This window comes from Nannospalax galili, unplaced genomic scaffold (genome assembly GCF_000622305.1).
Source record: "Nannospalax galili isolate Female #2095 unplaced genomic scaffold, S.galili_v1.0 scaffold5238, whole genome shotgun sequence".
Classification (NCBI taxonomy): Eukaryota; Metazoa; Chordata; class Mammalia; order Rodentia; family Spalacidae; genus Nannospalax; species Nannospalax galili.
Genome location: NW_008340934.1, coordinates 46,653 through 63,522, shown reverse-complemented (window position 1 = coordinate 63,522; position 16,870 = coordinate 46,653). Strand labels below are relative to the sequence as shown.

At 47.4% G+C, this 16,870-nt stretch overlaps 1 protein-coding gene and 2 non-coding genes across 6 annotated transcripts; all 3 read left to right on the top strand.

Annotated features, from left to right (window-relative positions):
• Positions 1-16,554, top strand: Pabpc4 (poly(A) binding protein cytoplasmic 4). Of its 4 annotated transcripts, none has more exons than XM_008836202.2 (16): positions 1-694; positions 3,428-3,621; positions 5,234-5,349; positions 6,433-6,572; positions 7,004-7,098; positions 7,801-7,938; positions 8,761-8,856; positions 11,112-11,384; positions 11,678-11,765; positions 11,879-11,950; positions 12,458-12,544; positions 12,639-12,766; positions 14,241-14,334; positions 14,437-14,567; positions 14,817-14,917; positions 16,227-16,528. In XM_008836202.2, the coding sequence occupies exons 1-15, from the start codon at positions 502-504 to the stop codon at positions 14,904-14,906; spliced, it is 1,935 nt and encodes a 644-aa protein (XP_008834424.1). In that variant the 5' UTR covers positions 1-501; the 3' UTR covers positions 14,907-14,917; positions 16,227-16,528. The 4 variants fall into 4 exon arrangements, with proteins under 4 accessions (XP_008834424.1, XP_008834425.1, XP_008834423.1 ...); XM_008836201.3 differs by having other exon boundaries at positions 7-694; positions 11,879-11,998; positions 16,227-16,554; XM_008836203.1 differs by lacking the exon at positions 12,458-12,544 and having other exon boundaries at positions 11,879-11,998; positions 16,227-16,551.
• LOC115070896 lies at positions 7,385-7,518 on the top strand. Its single transcript, XR_003849998.1, has one exon. It is a non-coding gene; the product is annotated as a small nucleolar RNA SNORA55 (small nucleolar RNA).
• Positions 9,068-9,203, top strand: LOC115070897. The gene has a single exon (XR_003849999.1). It is a non-coding gene; the product is annotated as a small nucleolar RNA SNORA55 (small nucleolar RNA).
• Positions 16,555-16,870: the final 316 nt, after the last annotated feature.

Below are 16,870 nucleotides of genomic sequence, written 5' to 3'. Positions count from 1 at the left end.
CCCGGCGCCCGCGCCCCCACGCCGGCCGGCGCACCACGTGTCCGCGCTGCCCTTCGCCGCCGCTGGCCGAGTCGGCACCCGCAAAGATTCGGTTTCCCCCTTCCCAGGCCGCTGTAATTCTAGACCGCCCGGGCCTATATTTATCGAGAAACGCGTGTCCCCGCGGCCGCCGTGGGGGCAGCATCTCCTGCAATAGTCCCCCCCTTCGCAAGGGGAGTCCCCACTTTAATTTTTCTTTTAATTTGGAGCTTCGAGCCCGGACACTTGGAGACTCGGGGGAGGGCCATATTGTTTCTGAGAGCCTTTTGTCTGGGGTGCTTGCGGTCCCGCGTATCGGTCCCCGCACTCGAGCCTCCCTGCTCCAGCCTTTCCCGGCCTCGCTCGCTCGGTGCCACCTGTGCGCTGCGGCGCGGGTCACGGCTCGAAGGAGCCGCTTTTGTCCTGCAGTGGGCCCTGTAAGAAGTCCTCCTGGCGGGGCTCGGGGTGGTGGGGGGCGGGGAGATGAACGCTGCGGCTAGCAGCTACCCCATGGCCTCCCTGTACGTGGGCGACCTGCACTCGGACGTCACCGAGGCCATGCTGTATGAAAAGTTCAGTCCTGCGGGGCCTGTGCTGTCCATCCGGGTCTGCCGCGATATGATCACCCGCCGCTCACTGGGTTATGCCTACGTCAACTTTCAGCAGCCGGCAGACGGTGAGTAGAAGCGGTGCCTACGCAGTCGTGAGGTTCCGGGGGGCCCTAGGAGTCTAGTAGGGCTGGGGTGGGGAGGGACTTAACAACAGCTTGTTGCCACCGAAGCCATGGTGGGAGGCAGGATGCGGTGATTGAGAACCTGGCGTGCTGTCATGACCCCAGTTCCAGCCTGGCTTCCAGCAGTCGCTAACCTGATGACCTTGGGCTACTGGAAGGGGGGTGGGGTGGAGTGGAGTAGGGGTTGGAATCCAAGGAAGTTGTAATCTGAATGAAGTGACCATGATCGTCCCGCTCAAGCAAGGTGGAGCTTGCAGATCCAGGCATGTTCGGTGGGCCCGGGGGCTGACACTCCTCCCTGGATTGAAACACCCTCCAAAAGTTTTAGATTGGAAAGCTAGCAGCCCTTCCCTCCCCACCCTTACCCTGGATTGAGTCTTGATTTTTCTGCTGATAGGAGATGGCTGTAGGGCAGGTAGGGAGCTAGGAGAGCGGTTTTATGCAGCAGCCTTAGGGGAGAGGCTTTGTTGGTGGCATCAAAGCTGCTTCTGCTTGCCGCTGGTTGGAGGGATTCTCAGCAACTAGGTGGAAGAAACCTGGACTCTAGAGGATGATACCCCGGTATTCTAGGGAGGTAAAATCTCCTGGACAATTTATTGCCTCACTGGGAACAGTGGTTTATGCTTGCCAAACCCCTTTTGTGAAAGAAAACAAGATTCCTGAGAAGGAAAAGGAACTACAAAAAGTTGGAGGGAAATTGAGACTCCCAGTGCAGTGCTCTTCCACCCCAGATGAAGCAGTGGAGACTAAGGCTGCAGGCATTGCTACAAGTGAGCCTAGAAGAAACCTAATCAGGGGCTGCACGTGACTCCAGATTAAAAGGGAACAACTGCAGAGACCACTGCTGGGGAAAACAAGCCATTCTGTGGCAAAGGCTTTCTGGGTCCCTATTTTTGTCCTCACTGTCCACTAAGCAGAGAATGTTCCTTGCCCAAGTTGCAGCTGAGACCAGGAAATTGGGTTAGTTGAGAGGCACTAGGTATTGCTATTGTCAATCCAATTTGTTTAGAACCAACTTCTGTTGACCACAGGAACATAATAAAGGCAACTGAGCAGGGCTTTTAGGGAGGGAGTAATGAGTCTCTTAGCTCTTAGGTTCTGCTCTCTTGACTTCTGAACAAAAGTTGTGTCTCTTAGAGATAATAAGCCATTGGTCAGTGCCTGCCAACACATACCTCTGCAGGACTTCTCCCTGCTATAAATAAGTACTGCTAGATTTGTCAGACTAAGCCAACTTGCCCTGTGCAGTGCTGTCTGGAAATAGACCAGAACTGTGTTGGAATGGGCTCCTTGACTGCAAATATAAGGAATAGTTTGTGTTCTCAAACTTGAGTGCCTCACATGGCCACCATAGGCAAACTCCTGTATCTGGACTTTTTTGTTTTTTTGAGACAGGGCCTCCCTGTAGCCCCAGCTGGCCTGGACTCACTATGTAGACCAGGCTGGCCTTGAACTCACAGAGATCAGCCTGCCTCTGCCTCCTGAGTGCTGGGATTAAAGGCCTGTACCTGGACTTTTTAACTGCCTTGTTTCCCTCTGCCCTGCCAGCCACCTCCCTCCTAATAGAGCTGAAGGAGGTGGGAAGGGATGGTGGAAAGAAGCGACTCATGGTTGATAGTTGAACAGTTTTATCTTCTCCTTGCTGGGGATCAAACATAGGATCCCAAGCACATTGGGCAAATGGCTGTGCTACTGAGCCACATCCTCCTAGTCCCCCTTTAAAGGAAGGGTAAAGAATGGATTTGCCTGCTTAAATTCTTATTTTTTGCCTTTTTGGTGGCTTTTTTGTTTGTTTGTTTGAGACAGGATGTAGCCCCAAATGGCCTAGAACATGTAGACCAGACTGGCCTCTATATATCACAGAGATCCACCTGCCTCTGCCTCCCTAATGTTGGGATTAAGGGTGTAGCCACCACACCCCTCCCTTAAACTCTTATTTTTGTTTTTGTTTTTGAGATAGGAGGGAAGTCACTAGTAGCCCAGGATGGCCTTGAACCCTATTCTGCTGAGAGTATAGTCCTGTTCTACAACACCTGATCTTTGAACCTGTTATAGTCCCCTCATGAAGGGGGTTTAGGTGATGTCTTCCATCTGTGAAGTCATGAGATGAGATGATAAAAGGAAAAGCAGCCACCTGGTTTGGACATCTTTGTCAAGTAATAGAAGTGTTAGCTTTGGATCACTTACATAGTCTCTCTTGTTTGGGAAGCTTAAGGAAGTACCCCAGTTCTGGGCATGGTGGTGTAGGCTCTTAATCCCAGCACTGGGAAGCAGAGGCAGGTGGATCTCTCCTGAGTTCAAGGTCAGCCACCCCCCAGAAAGGAAGCACCCCAAGGACTATGGAGCTTGTGTTCACCAGACCATTCAGTTCCTAGGAAACAAAGTAAACTTGGCTGGATTCTGGCATTTGTTTCTATTAACTACCTTTGTGACTTAGTCACCCTGAACAGAACTTCATTTTACAAATGTAAATCATTTCAACTGACCCACCTGAGTCAAGGTGGGTAGGTAGGCAGCAAAGTCCCTTGAACATGGTAAGGCATAGTCAAAAGATGAGGATCTTGGTGTCCTGAAGGCCATTTATCAGGGATTTACCTAGGACAGTTTTGGAGTTTGGGAAATGGAGGTAGTAAATGACTTGATGTTTTATGTAATTTAAATGTTCCTCTTTTACAGCTGAGAGGGCCTTGGACACTATGAACTTTGATGTGATTAAGGGAAAGCCAATCCGAATCATGTGGTCTCAGAGGGATCCCTCTTTGAGAAAATCTGGTGTGGGCAATGTCTTCATCAAGAACCTGGACAAATCCATTGACAACAAGGCACTTTATGATACTTTTTCTGCCTTTGGAAACATTCTGTCCTGTAAGGTAAACATTGATTAAATGATTTTTAACAGAATAATGGTTGGATCTTGAAAATAAGATAAATGCATTAGCTGGGTGTGGCACACTTCAGACTGAGGAGTGCTCTGCTCTCCTCTGAGGAGCTACATGTAATAAAAGTTCAGGGCTACTCTGGGAAATGTATTTTAGGCTGGCCTTGAATTCTGTATAGCATACAGCCAAGGATGGCTTTGAACTTTCCTGGTCTGAATGCTGGTATTATAAACATGTAGCCAGTCTTTTGTGGTACAGGTGCAGGGGATTGAACCCAGGACTTTGCATTTTGCATTCCACCAGAGTTTTTTGGATGAGGAAGTGGGGACCCAGAAGTGATTGACTGTCATTTCCAAGCATTTTTTTTTTTTTTTTTTTTTTGAGACAGGGTCTCCCTGTTGCCCAAGCTGGCCTGGAACTTACCATGTAGACCAAGCTGGCCTTGATTTCAGAGATCTGCCTGCCTCTGCCTTCCAAGTGCCTGGCCCAAGCATCTTTTCTTAATCTTAAGCATAAGTTCACTCTCTGTAAAACTTCATACAGTAGCTATTTACATATCTGATGGATGCTAGACTTGAGTTCTTTGTAGACTTGGAAAACAGTTTGAGTGCTATGGTTTACACCCAGATCACTTGAGTTTTAGAAAAAAAAACTTCTAGGTATGTTGATAATTGAACCCAGGGCCTTGCAGATGCTCTACCCCAGCACATTCTTATTTATTTTGCATGCATGTGTGCCACATTGTGTATGTGCAGAACAGAGGACAGCTTGCTTGAGTTGGTTCTCTCCACCTTTGGATCCAACTCTGGTTATTAGGCTTGATGATAAGCGCCTTATCTAATGAGATATTCAACCAGCCCCCTCCTTTGGAGACCACTCACTATGAAGTCCTGCTTTCCCTGTGTAGACCAGACTGGTCTTGAACTCACAGTGAACCTCTTGCTAAGTTTTGGATTAGAGCCATGTGCCGCCATGCCTGGCCCTGTTTTTTTGGTGTGTGTGACAGTGTCTCTTGTAATCCAGGATGACCTCAATGTCATCAAGTAGCCTAGATGACTTGAACTCCTCCTGCTGCCTCCACCTGCTGAAGTGTTGGGGTTGCATGCATAAGTGAACCGTACTCAATCAGATTTCTTTTTTTTTCTTTTTAAAAATAGACTTGAAGTTGTAAAAAGCATGGGCTAGGGCAATAGCTTAGTTGGTAAAGTGCTTGCTGCACAAGAATGAGTTTGATTCCCTAGAACCCACAAAAGAAAGCTGGGCTGGTAGCATGTACACAGCTGTTAAACCAGTGCTAGGGAGCAGAAGCAGGTAGATTCTGGGGTCTGCTGTCCAGCCCAGTCTCCAGTGAGCTCCAGGCCAACGAGGAACCCTGTCTCACAAGATTTGCCTTTGCCCTTCACATGGACCCACGTGAGCACCTGTGCACACAACATGGCATAGAAGATGACTGCTTGTGGTGCCATTTGTAAATGGAGTACTTTGTTAGGTTCTGGTGCTCTGCTAAGTGTTGGGTCACAGCTGGTACGTTTGGCTGCCTTGGGCCATGGATACATCTGGAGCTGGCCAGTGGTGCTAAAGTAGTCTACCTTTACTCTGACAGGTGGTGTGCGATGAGAATGGCTCTAAGGGTTATGCCTTTGTCCACTTCGAGACGCAAGAGGCTGCCGACAAGGCCATCGAGAAGATGAATGGCATGCTCCTCAATGACCGCAAAGTGTGAGTGTCCCAGTCCGGAGCGACAACCATCGCATGAGCCAGCCATGGCCCCACCTCGGTATTAACTGGCACACACAAGGCGGCTACTGGTTCTCTCGGCCCAAGTGTGGCCTGCTCCTACCTCTCCACTCCAGGGCTGGTGAGTCTCCCTGCCCGAGCCATGGCAGCCCTTTTGACTCGCCAAGGTGGGCTCCCTGCCCTAGCCATGGCCTGCCTGCTGCCTCTCCCTTAAAGGCATTCATCCAAGGGTTTTGTGAGCATCAGCAACTGGGGCTGGCTAGAAGACAGCTGAGTTCACTCTGAGCAGGGGTCTTGGCCAGCGGCAGAGTGGAGAGGGCCCTGAGCTGACTAGGAGCTGTATACTAGCTGTGTGACCTTGGCTTTCCCTTGATTCAGGTCTGTCCATGGGTCTCTTGCTAGTTGGTGCCAAATTGTCTCTGACTTGGGGCTCCACAATTTGGCTGTAGTGAAAAATCCATCCTTTTACAGAGATTACTTTATAATGTCTTGGTGTCATTACTGTGGGATGGAGACAGAATTTAGAGCCATGTGGGGAAAAGGAGAGGGGACTACATCTTTACTATTTTGTCAGGCAAAAGACATTTCTGATCAAATATACAAGGCTGTGTTAATGCTGTGTGTCCAGTGTATGGAGACATTTTCATGCTAACGGTACCAAAATAGCAAAAAGCAAAGGTTACGTCTTCCCGCAGTCTTAACTGCTAGGCTAACCACTGTTAACAGTTTGGTTTGTATCCTTCCAGACATTTTCTATGCATTTACATAGATGCACAGAAATGAACGTTTTAAAAACATGGTCGTCAGGTTTCTCCACGAAGGCAGTGTGATGTGGTAGGAGTAGCCCTGGTCTGAGCCGGGAACCCGGGGCTGGTCCTAGCAGGATAGTCCTGCCTCTTTCTTTTTCTGTTGGGGACTTGGGGCAACTGAGCTTACTCTTTTGGTGGTGGATGGGGGCTTCATGTATTAAACCTCTCCTGTCAGTCTTTAATCTTTGTTCTTCTGGGCCCCTGGAAATCGTGTTTCATTCCCCCTGGGTAATCACTGTTCATGGTTTCTTTGTAGGTTTGTGGGCAGATTTAAGTCTCGCAAAGAGCGTGAAGCTGAGCTCGGAGCTAAAGCCAAGGAATTCACCAATGTTTACATCAAAAACTTTGGAGAAGAAGTGGATGATGAGAATCTGAAAGAGCTGTTTAGTCAGTTTGGTAAGTTGAGGTTTATAACCCACATGTCTCCTTTTACAGACCATCAGGCCCTAGAATTAATCTATTTTTACCTCAGAGAGAAGGGTAGTCAGACACAGAAAACATGTATGTGACAAAGATGACAGGATGGATGTAGATTCCAGGCCTTTCTCTCTTGGCTTCATCCTATCTCCTTTTCTGTCTTTTTGAGACAGGATCTCCCTGTAGCCACTGCTGGCCTGAAACTCACTTTGTAGTAGGCTGGCCTCACAGACAGAGGTCCTCCTGTCTCTGCCTCCCAAGTGCTGGAATTAAAGGAGTGTGCCTAATTGAGACCCCAGCATAGTACCTTTCTGTCTTAGAGCCATCTGGGCTCAAGATTTGCTTCAACTGGGTTACTAGCCCCATGGTGGTAGAGATGTTGTCACTAATAGTTCTGTCCTTTGGTATAGGTAAGACCCTAAGTGTCAAGGTGATGAGAGATCCCAGTGGGAAATCCAAAGGCTTTGGCTTTGTGAGTTACGAAAAACACGAGGATGCCAATAAGGTGAGAGTGCCATGAAGATGGGGAAGAGTTTGTAGGCAGTTGCCTGAGTGTGGTCAGGGCCTTGCTTGCTGCTTAGGACACAGTAGAGCAGCACTGGTCTCAGTAGCAGTGACTGGGAAGAGTAAAGGAAGCTGAAAGCCTAGAGAGTTGAGCTGATTGTGGCATAGCAGCTACTCATGGGTAGGCCAGTGTGCTAGGTCCAGTAACAGCGGGGTACAGTTGGACGCCAGTGTCACCCTGCCTGTGTTGGCTAACTACTGGATTTTTCTCCTTTTTTGTGCCCTCAGCACTTGAATCTTTCCCATGCCTGCTGCCTGGTGCTGGTCTGGGGACAGACAGTGCTACACTATGAGCAGAGAATATCCAGACGGGCTGCTTTCCATTTGTCTTGGGGCCTGTCTCTACAGCTCTGCCACATTTCCTCCTTGAGAATGAGAATGAGGACCTTTTGAAGATTTCAGAGCTAGGGTTGGGAACTCAGAACAAAAGGAAGTGGGCTAAAAGCTGTATGAGCAAATAACTTCTTAGATACCCACTTGACAGATGAAGATTTTGGGGTCGATTTCATAGACTTCAGAGATGGAATGAAATTGATTTTCAGTCCTATACGAAAGGTTTTCTCTTCATATTTGGTTGGACTTAATAGTCCATAAGGCAGAGAGCCTTGTGTATTCTGACTAAAAACAGGTATTTCCTCTTTAGGCTGTGGAAGAGATGAATGGAAAGGAAATCAGTGGGAAAATCATATTTGTAGGCCGTGCACAGAAGAAAGTAGAACGTCAGGCTGAATTAAAACGGAAATTTGAGCAGCTGAAGCAGGAAAGAATTAGTCGATACCAGGTGAGGTGGGCTACCTACCCAAAGGGTATTTATTTACTACAAAATGATTGCAAAGCGCCATTATGTATAGGCTTTCTCTTTGGGTACCTGACATCTGTACTTCTCATAAAAATATCAGGCTTGGGTTTCTGCTTACCCGATGTGGCAGCAAGTACCGAAGAGAACAGCTAAAATACATTGGGCTTGTGTTCCGAAGGCTCCATCTTGCTGCTCTTGGCTGTGTAGGTTCCTTTTGCTGAAATGATAACCTTTTTGGAACAGTGGCAGAAGGAGCCCTGCAGGGGAAGGGTAGTGTGGTTGTAGTGCTGGTCTTGGTGATCTTAGGGGAGTAGTTGTTTAACTTCGGCTTGTCAGAATTTTGCAGAATCTTTCATTTTGTTGTTGGTGTTTTCTTTTGGTCTTTCTGAGACAGGGTCTCCCTGTAGCCCCACCTGGCCTGGAACTTGTCCACCATGCAGAGCTGGTTTTCTTTTTGAAAGTTACTGTATCTTAACCTAGGCTGGCCTGGAGGAAGTGACTGCAGGGGCCTGACCTTGACCTCAGTCTCAGGTGCAGAGATTACAGGTGTGAGCCAGTATGCCTGGCTCAGAGGTTATTAAAACAGATTGTTGGACCCCAACCCTGGAGTTCTAGGTTTGGTTTTGTATTTTCGAGGCAGGGTTTTGCTAAGCTGGCCTCAAATTCAAATAGTCCTGCCTCTGCCTCCTGAGTGCTTGGATTACAGGCAGATACCACCATACCTAGCAGAGGTTTTCATTTCTGACAGGTTCCCAAATATGTTGGTCTGTGAAAGTGTAGTTAACAGTGATCCTTCTCTTTCAGGGAGTGAATCTCTACATTAAGAATTTGGATGACACCATTGATGATGAGAAATTAAGGAAAGAGTTTTCTCCTTTTGGATCAATCACCAGTGCTAAGGTAGTGTAATGCAGTATGAGAGTGGGGTTGGAAGCAGGATGTTCTGTTGCTGGTTTATTGGTATTTGTTTAATTGAAAAGTAAATGTATTGGTAGTTGAGTAGCCACAGTGTTATGCCAACATCCTCCTTGCCCATGAGTCAGGCTCTGGAACCAGTAGGAATAAAGTACTGTCTGCAAGCAAGTACTGGAGTCTGACCTGGCCCCCCATAGCACTCGAATCTTTCCCATGCCTGCTGCCTGGTGCTAGTCTGGGGACAGACAGTGCTACACTATGAGCAGAGAATATCCAGACGGGCTGCTTTTGATTTTTGTCTTGGGGCCTGTCTCTACAGCTCTGCCATATTTCCTCCTTGAGAATGAGAATGAGGATATTTCAAAGATTTTGGAGCTATGCTGAGTGTGGTGGTGCATGCCTTTAATCCCAGTACTTGTGGGAGGCAAAGGCAGGTGGAGCTCTGTGAGTTCTAGGCAAGCCTGATCTGCATAGTTTCAGGCTAGCTGAATCTGCAGAGAGACCCTATCTCAAAAAGACACCCACCCACCCATCCCCCAAAGAACTAAAGGGAGTAGACAATTAAGTTTTCAGACTCCATGTAAACCTTTAAAGGTAAAGAGGTTTGAGTTGCTGAAAGGAGGATGTTGGGTACATGGCAGTCAGCTGCACTTTCGGGTATGGCAAACTGACATCCAGAGAGTTGAGGGTGTGACTTGACCTGGACACTGTGGCCCTTGGTAGAGGTATATTAGTTGGCACAAGTCCTTTAGGTGGTGAAAAAAGGGGGCTGGGTAGCTTTTTTTTTTTTTTTTTTTTTTGTCTTTTTGAGACAGGGTCTTCCTGTAATTCACTATGTAGACCAGGCTGGCCTTGAACTCAGAGATCTGAGTGCTGGGATTACAGGTGTGTGCCACCACACCCAGCGGTCTTCATTATTTTTAAAGTTGTTTTTTTCTTTCACATTTTCATTCACATATATACATTCACATATATTCATCTCTCAGAGGCTAGAGATCCACCCTGCCTTGGCCTGTCTGATTTGTTACCAGTGTAGCAAGTTGTGCCAGTCTTGTTTGTCCAGTCCCTCTTGGTATCACCCCTTGTTTGGCCCCCATCAGTGCAAGGGATGTTTTCTTGCTGTACAACAGCAAAGTCTGCTGTCTTAAAGATCCAAGTACCTTTTTTTTTCTGTCTTTTTGAGAAAGCATTTCACACACCTTCCTGGCTTGATTCCTGGGTAGAGCATTGTTGAGTTGGTACATACGTTGGCTTTCATGAGCCAAATGGTAACATATACAAGACACTAGGGAAAGTAATAACCTTTTCAGATGAGGAAAAGAAATTAGTGATTAGACTTGTTTAGAAAGACTGTCGGGGATAGAGAGATAGCTCAGAGGTTAAGAGCAGTGACTGCTCTTATAGAAGGCCCAGGTTCGAATCCCAGCACCACATGGCTAAGAACTGTCCGTAACATCAGTTCCAGATCCAACATTCTCTTCTGACCTTCAAGCATTGCAGGACACAGGTGTAGCTGCATACAGGCAGGCAGTACACTCATATACATAAAATAAAAAGGTTTTCAAAGATGCCAGGTGTGGTGGCGCATGCCTTTAATCCCAGCACTTGGGAGGCAGAGGTAGGCAAATTTCTGAGTTTGAGGCCAGCCTGGTCTATATAGCAAGTTCCAGGTCAGCTGGGGCTACAGGGAGACCCTGTCTCAAAAAGACCAAAAAAAAGGTTTTCAAAGAAAACTGCTAGCTGAGCAGCTTATTTGTAGTTGAAGTACACCGTGGATGCTCTCTGTCTCCCACCCCTTGCTCCTACTAAATTACGATAGGCCATTGGTGATCTGACAGGGTCTCACTGTGTAGCTTTGATTGGCCTGGAACTCACTGTAGACACAGCATCTATCCTAACCTCCCTAAGAGCTTGCTGGAGATAAGTCTGCTCAGCATTTAATGTGCTCAGACTGTCTAGATGTACAGGGCTGGGGCTTGTCTTGCTTCTGAGTATCAGGGAGCATCTTTGTTCCTGGTTTTATCAGCCGTGTTATAGTAGTTGGGAGAACTTTAGCATCACTGAGAACTTGGGGGAAAAAATACCTAGAGATTGTGACTTCATTGGTCTGGTGCGTGTCCTGGGTCAGGGTTGAACTCCAGTTGAGACTTGTTAACTTCAGAAGCAGAGCCTAGTGTTTTGGCTCTTGGAAATAGCTGCCCTTCCCTCACCACAAAACTTAGCAGCTGGTCTCTTTATAGGTAATGCTAGAGGATGGGCGAAGCAAAGGGTTTGGCTTCGTCTGTTTCTCATCTCCTGAAGAGGCAACCAAAGCAGTCACTGAGATGAATGGACGCATTGTGGGGTCCAAGCCACTCTATGTTGCCCTGGCCCAGAGGAAGGAAGAAAGAAAGGCTCACCTGACCAACCAGTATATGCAGCGTGTGGCCGGAATGAGAGCGCTCCCTGCCAATGCCATCTTGAATCAGTTCCAGCCTGCAGCTGGTGGCTACTTTGTACCAGCAGTTCCACAGGTGGGTCTGCCACATGGTCTCAGGTAAGCAGTGCTCCTTGGGATCTGCCCATGACAGCTGAGGAACATATTCTACAGTTGAGGAGAGGGCTTTTTGGTTATTGGTGTTTAAGAATGTCAGAGTAAAACAAAAAAGGAACTAGTCTGATCACACTTTATACAGTGGCAGGTAGACTAGAACTGCCCCATTAATTGACCCTTCAGCTGGAGTAGGGCCTCAAGGTGAGGTGAAGTGAGGTACTCTGTATTATGGGTTCAAGTGTTTAAAAGTATTTGGGTGCTCTTTCCTTACAGGCTCAGGGAAGACCTCCATATTACACACCTAACCAGTTAGCACAGATGAGGCCTAATCCACGCTGGCAGCAAGGCGGGAGACCTCAAGGTGGGTACTGGGTCTCCCAGGCTATCCCTGTCCTATTACATGCTCCACCAGAGGTGTAGCCTAGCTGTCCATCTTGGCTTGTCAGTACTGAGTGATCTTTGTCTCTTGACCAGGCTTCCAAGGAATGCCAAGTGCTATACGCCAGTCTGGGCCTCGTCCAGCTCTTCGCCATCTGGCTCCAACTGGTAATGCTCCGGCCTCTCGTGGCCTTCCTACTACCACTCAGAGAGTCGGTGAGCAAACTGGCCTGTAGCAGCGTGACCCGGGGAGGAGGGAGTCATGATGACTAGCTCTGCCCTGGCCTGGTCAGATTGGGGCTTGTTTTCCTGAGTCTAGGTTGTCTGCTTTGATGTGTTTAGCTAGGTTCTTCTTTCAGAAGCAGAGGAACAGTTCTAGGTGTGTTGCTTATGGGTGACCTGTGGAGATGTTAACTGGAAATGTTCTGTCTGTGTGACTACAGACAACATGCTCTTGGGTTGGGTTGGAAAAGTACGAGAAGGGATCTTTTTTTACAGTGTGTCTTGTATTCCAAAATGTGGGAAGAGTCGTTGTCTTTTGGCTTATCCTCAAATAGCAGTAGTGGCCCCATGTGTGACGTGTTGTGAACATGTGTTGGAAATTCTCCTTCCGTGGGACGTGGCCAGTTGGGCATCTGCTGCCAACACTGATGTGCATTTGCTGGTCTGTTGTAGGGTCTGAGTGCCCGGACCGCTTGGCTATGGACTTTGGTGGGGCTGGTGCCGCCCAGCAAGGGCTGACTGACAGCTGCCAGTCTGGAGGTGGTATTGGATGCACACAGAGGGGGAAAGATGGGGTTTTGACGGGTGTTTGCCCAAACTTATGGGCTTTAATTATATTTGTTCTTTCTGCAAGGTGTTCCCACAGCTGTGCAGAGCCTTGCACCTCGTGCTGCAGTTGCTGCCGCTGCCCCTCGGGCTGTGGCACCATATAAATATGCCTCCAGTGTCCGCAGCCCTCACCCTGCCATACAGCCACTGCAGGTGAGGCCCAGGAAATCGTTTTCCCCATTTTTACTTGGTTTTAGAGAGAACCTTATTTTGACTTCTCTAGTAGCTATTAATATCTGCTCTCAGAGTGCTGTCTTCTGTGGTGATTTGGACACTGTCCTGAGGACAACAGGCTTGAAAGTTTTGTTTCTAAGTAGTTCACTCTGTACACATAAAAGTTGGGCACAGAGTCCAGCAGATGCTGGAGACTTAGAGGCCAGCCAGTGTAGCCAAAACAGCAAGTCTTCTGGGTTCAGTGAGAGGACCCTGTAAGTTAGGAAGACACCTGATATTGACTTGGTATCTTCCATATGGGCACATGCAGCTGTCCACACATAGACATATGCACACACCACACAAGACTGGGCATGGTGGCATTCATGTACTCTCCTTGGGGAGGCAGAAAAAGAGATCCTGGGGCCTGCTGGCCAGCCAGCCTAGGCTATTCCAGACCCTGGAGAAACCCTGTCAAAAAAGGTAGATGGGTCTGGCACACCTTTATCTTACCAGCACTACAGAGGCAGGTGGGTCTGAGTTTGAGGTCAGTCAGGGCTACGTAGTTGGACTGTGTTTCAAGACAAAGTTGGATAGTGCTTGAGGAATGAGGCTTAAGGTTGACCTCTGGCCTCGGCTTGCACATACCAATACACAAGAAATTCCACTTCAGGGGTGCTGGGCAAGAAGAGCTTCAATTGTCTAAGCTGTTTGTGTCCCCTGTGTGCAGCCAAGGTACAGCTGGTTCGATTCACTGCTCTGTAGCACTTTGCTGTGGCTGGCCATGCACAGCCTTCAGGCCTCAAGCTGCTTTGTGGATTATTATCTGGCATGTTTCCACATTCTCTAATTGGGAGTTACTTGGGATTTAGTTCGAATATGTGCATTGTTTTTTGCCTATAAGGACTTGAATCAACATTAATATTGCATGCTGATGATCCTCAAGGAATTGATAATATTAAATAGAAATGTTTTGATATTTATACTCTGGCTCGGTTTGTACTGGACTTAATCTAAAGGAAACTTTCAGAACGGTACACACATACACATGTCCCTGAAGCTGTATGGCAAATGCTTATAATCCCAGCCTTGGGAGGAGGAGGGAGGCAAGGGGAGCAGGAATTTAAGGCCAGCCAGGGCTACATGAAAAACAGACCCAAAGTGTTTACTGTGGCCTGATTTCTAGTGAGGCCTTGGATTGTTAAGTAACCTTGGGTAAATCAAGTGAATCAGTAGCAGGTGCTCAGTGGGCTGGGTTTGCTTTATCTCAGGAACTTTACTTTCCCCTTCTGATAGCTTACCATTTCCTATAGCTGCTTTTATGTCTACTATTCTCTTCCTCGCTACTACTCCTGAGTTCCTTAAGAGCAAGGACAGTGCCCTCGTTTTCTTTCGCACATTGACCTGTTCAGATGGTTCACCCTTCACCGAGTGTCTTCCTTAGTGCTAACTGATAGCCTCTCCTGGTTTGCAGGCATCCCAGCCTGCAGTCCACGTACAGGGACAGGAGCCCCTGACTGCCTCCATGCTGGCTGCAGCACCTCCCCAGGAACAGAAGCAGATGCTGGGTAAGTGTTCCACATGCCTGCAGAGGACAGTGGTGTGTTCGATGCCACTGAGTGTTCACTGGGTTTGAGTCTGCTTTTTTATTAAAACTGTTCTGTCCACAGGGGAACGCTTATTCCCACTTATCCAAACAATGCATTCGAATCTGGCTGGAAAGATTACAGGGATGCTGCTGGAAATCGACAACTCGGAGCTGCTGCACATGCTGGAGTCCCCCGAGTCTCTCCGTTCCAAGGTGAGCTGTTCTAAGATCCTGTGGCTTCAGAGCTCAGTTTGGGAGACTGGTCAGAGGAGGGGGTTGGTCACCCAGGCCGGACAGAGAAGGATCTGTTGCTTCCATGACCTGTGCTTTAATCTGACTTGGGCTGCTGCTGAAGGTATTGGGAAAGCTCTTGGCACCTTCCAGGGACCTTCTAATCCACTGGGTGTCAGGGATAGGCAGGTAGCTCTCCCGGAGTCACTAACTACTGGACGTTTCTCACAGGTGGATGAAGCTGTGGCAGTTCTGCAGGCTCATCATGCCAAGAAAGAAGCTGCCCAGAAGGTGGGCGCTGTTGCTGCTGCTACCTCCTAGACAAGGGAAAAGTATGTTCCACAATTTTGATTCCTACCGTATTTTTTGTTTGATTTTGTTCTTTGAGATAAAGTCTCACTATATATATATATAGCATAGGCTCACCTTGAACTCTGCTCCAGAATACTGGAATTTAAAAAGTGCAAAAAGCCAGGCATGGTGGCGCACATCTTTAATCCCAGCACTCGGGAGGCAGAGGCAGGAGGATCTCTGTGAGTTCAAGGCCAGCCTGGTCTACATAGTGAGTTCCAGGACAGCTGGGGCTACAGGGAGACCCTGTCTCAAAAAGACCAAAAAAAAGTATGCAGTGGAGTGACAGCTGTGTGCAGTCAGTCCTGTCATCCCAGCTGCTCAGAAGCCGAGACAGATCATTTGTGCCCAGTTGCTGCCAGTCAGAGCAACACAGAAGCTGTTCATCTATGTCCCTCCCCCACCCCCAGGCAGTTGCCTTAGACCTTTCTCAAGGATTAAACTATAATCCTTATAGTTTAATCTGTCCATTTGTCTCCCTTCCCCCATAAAGAATTATCTTTGTTGACTTGTAATAGTGACATAAGCAATTCCCACCAAATTGCAAAAGCCTCATTGCTCTACCTCTGTGCAAGTCCTTTCTCTTCCTAATTTGACCCATTCATGAGGTGTGTATGCTGCCTAGTTCTGGAAATACAACAGGCAGAGACAGATCTAGTGGGAGAGCAAGGCATACCTGATAATAGTTACAGTGTGAATTAGGGGGCTCTGGTCTCTGCCTGTCTGTAGGCCGTAGAGTGAAATTGGACTAGGACTGGACTGGTGGGTTCCTTCAGATAGTCAAATGAGTGAAGGTTGGCAGCAATGTCAGCCATATGGGTAGAGGTTGATATGGCTTAGCTCTAGTTCTATCAGGAGTCCAAGATCCAGTCAGTAAAGGACCAAAGTAACTAAATAAATGTTCCATGTGGGACAGCGCCAATGTAACTATACCAATTAAAAAACTGTCTTGGGGCTGGAGAGATGGCTCATCAGTTAAGAACACTGACTTCCTACAGAAGACCCGGGTTCAAATCCCAGCACCCACATGGCAGCTGACAACTGTTGGCAACTCCAGTCCCAGGGGATCCAACAGCCTCTTCTGACTTCCTCGGGCACTGCATGACCACGGGTGCACTTAACTATATGCAGGCATAACATACACATAAAATAAAAATATTAAATAAATATTTTTTTTAAAAAACTGTCTCAAGTCTGAGAAGCCTATTCTAGAATATCTTTTTTCCCTCAGCTAGTTATTCTCTGAAGGTAATTTGATTATTTGCATTAGACTTTTGTTTTTCTTTTCAGGAATCAAAAGCCAAATAACCCCTCGTGGAATTCATTCAGCTCAAGGTTTGAAGATTTCCTAGCTTGTCCTATGGACTTCAACACAAGAACCACAAGTTGCAAATTAATAGGTCATTTTGTATCAAAAGGTCAATTATAAAGCATCTAGAATTTTTCAATTATAAGAATATATTCTCTGGGTTCTGTTGTGGCCCAGACAGTGTTAACTTTTTTTTTCTATTGTGGATTTTGATTTTTTTTTTCCCCTCCCCTCCCTTCAGAAACTGGTTTTGATGTACCCAAGTCTTAAGTTTCTCAATAAAGGAAAAAAAAAATCTCCATAAAACTGTTTCATGTTGCTGACCAGTATTATGTAATTTCAGGATTTCCTTGGAAGTACTTTGCAGTTGTGAATGCATTAAATGAATTTACTTTTTGTTCAGAATTAGCAAAGGATATAGAAAGTTCAATGTGGGACTAGGAATGTAGCTCGTTGGTACACTGCTTGCCTGGCAAGCATAGAGCACCAGCAGCACATGGATGAGCACAGCAGCATGTGCCTACGATCCTAGCACTCAGGAGCTGCAGGCAGGATGATAAGTGGTTCTAATAAGCCAGCCTCTTACAGTGAGTTTGAGGTCAGCCATGACTCAAACAGATGAAAA

Bases quoted from the DNA above. Each gene is read 5' to 3' on its own strand.
- Pabpc4 (XM_008836201.3), top strand. From the start codon at position 502: ATGAACGCTGCGGCTAGCAGCTACCCCATGGCCTCCCTGTACGTGGGC. The intron at 7,099-7,800 runs GTGAGAGTGCCA...TTTCCTCTTTAG, and splicing joins AACACGAGGATGCCAATAAG to GCTGTGGAAGAGATGAATGG. The intron at 11,999-12,457 runs GTGAGCAAACTG...GGTCTGTTGTAG, and splicing joins TACTACCACTCAGAGAGTCG to GGTCTGAGTGCCCGGACCGC.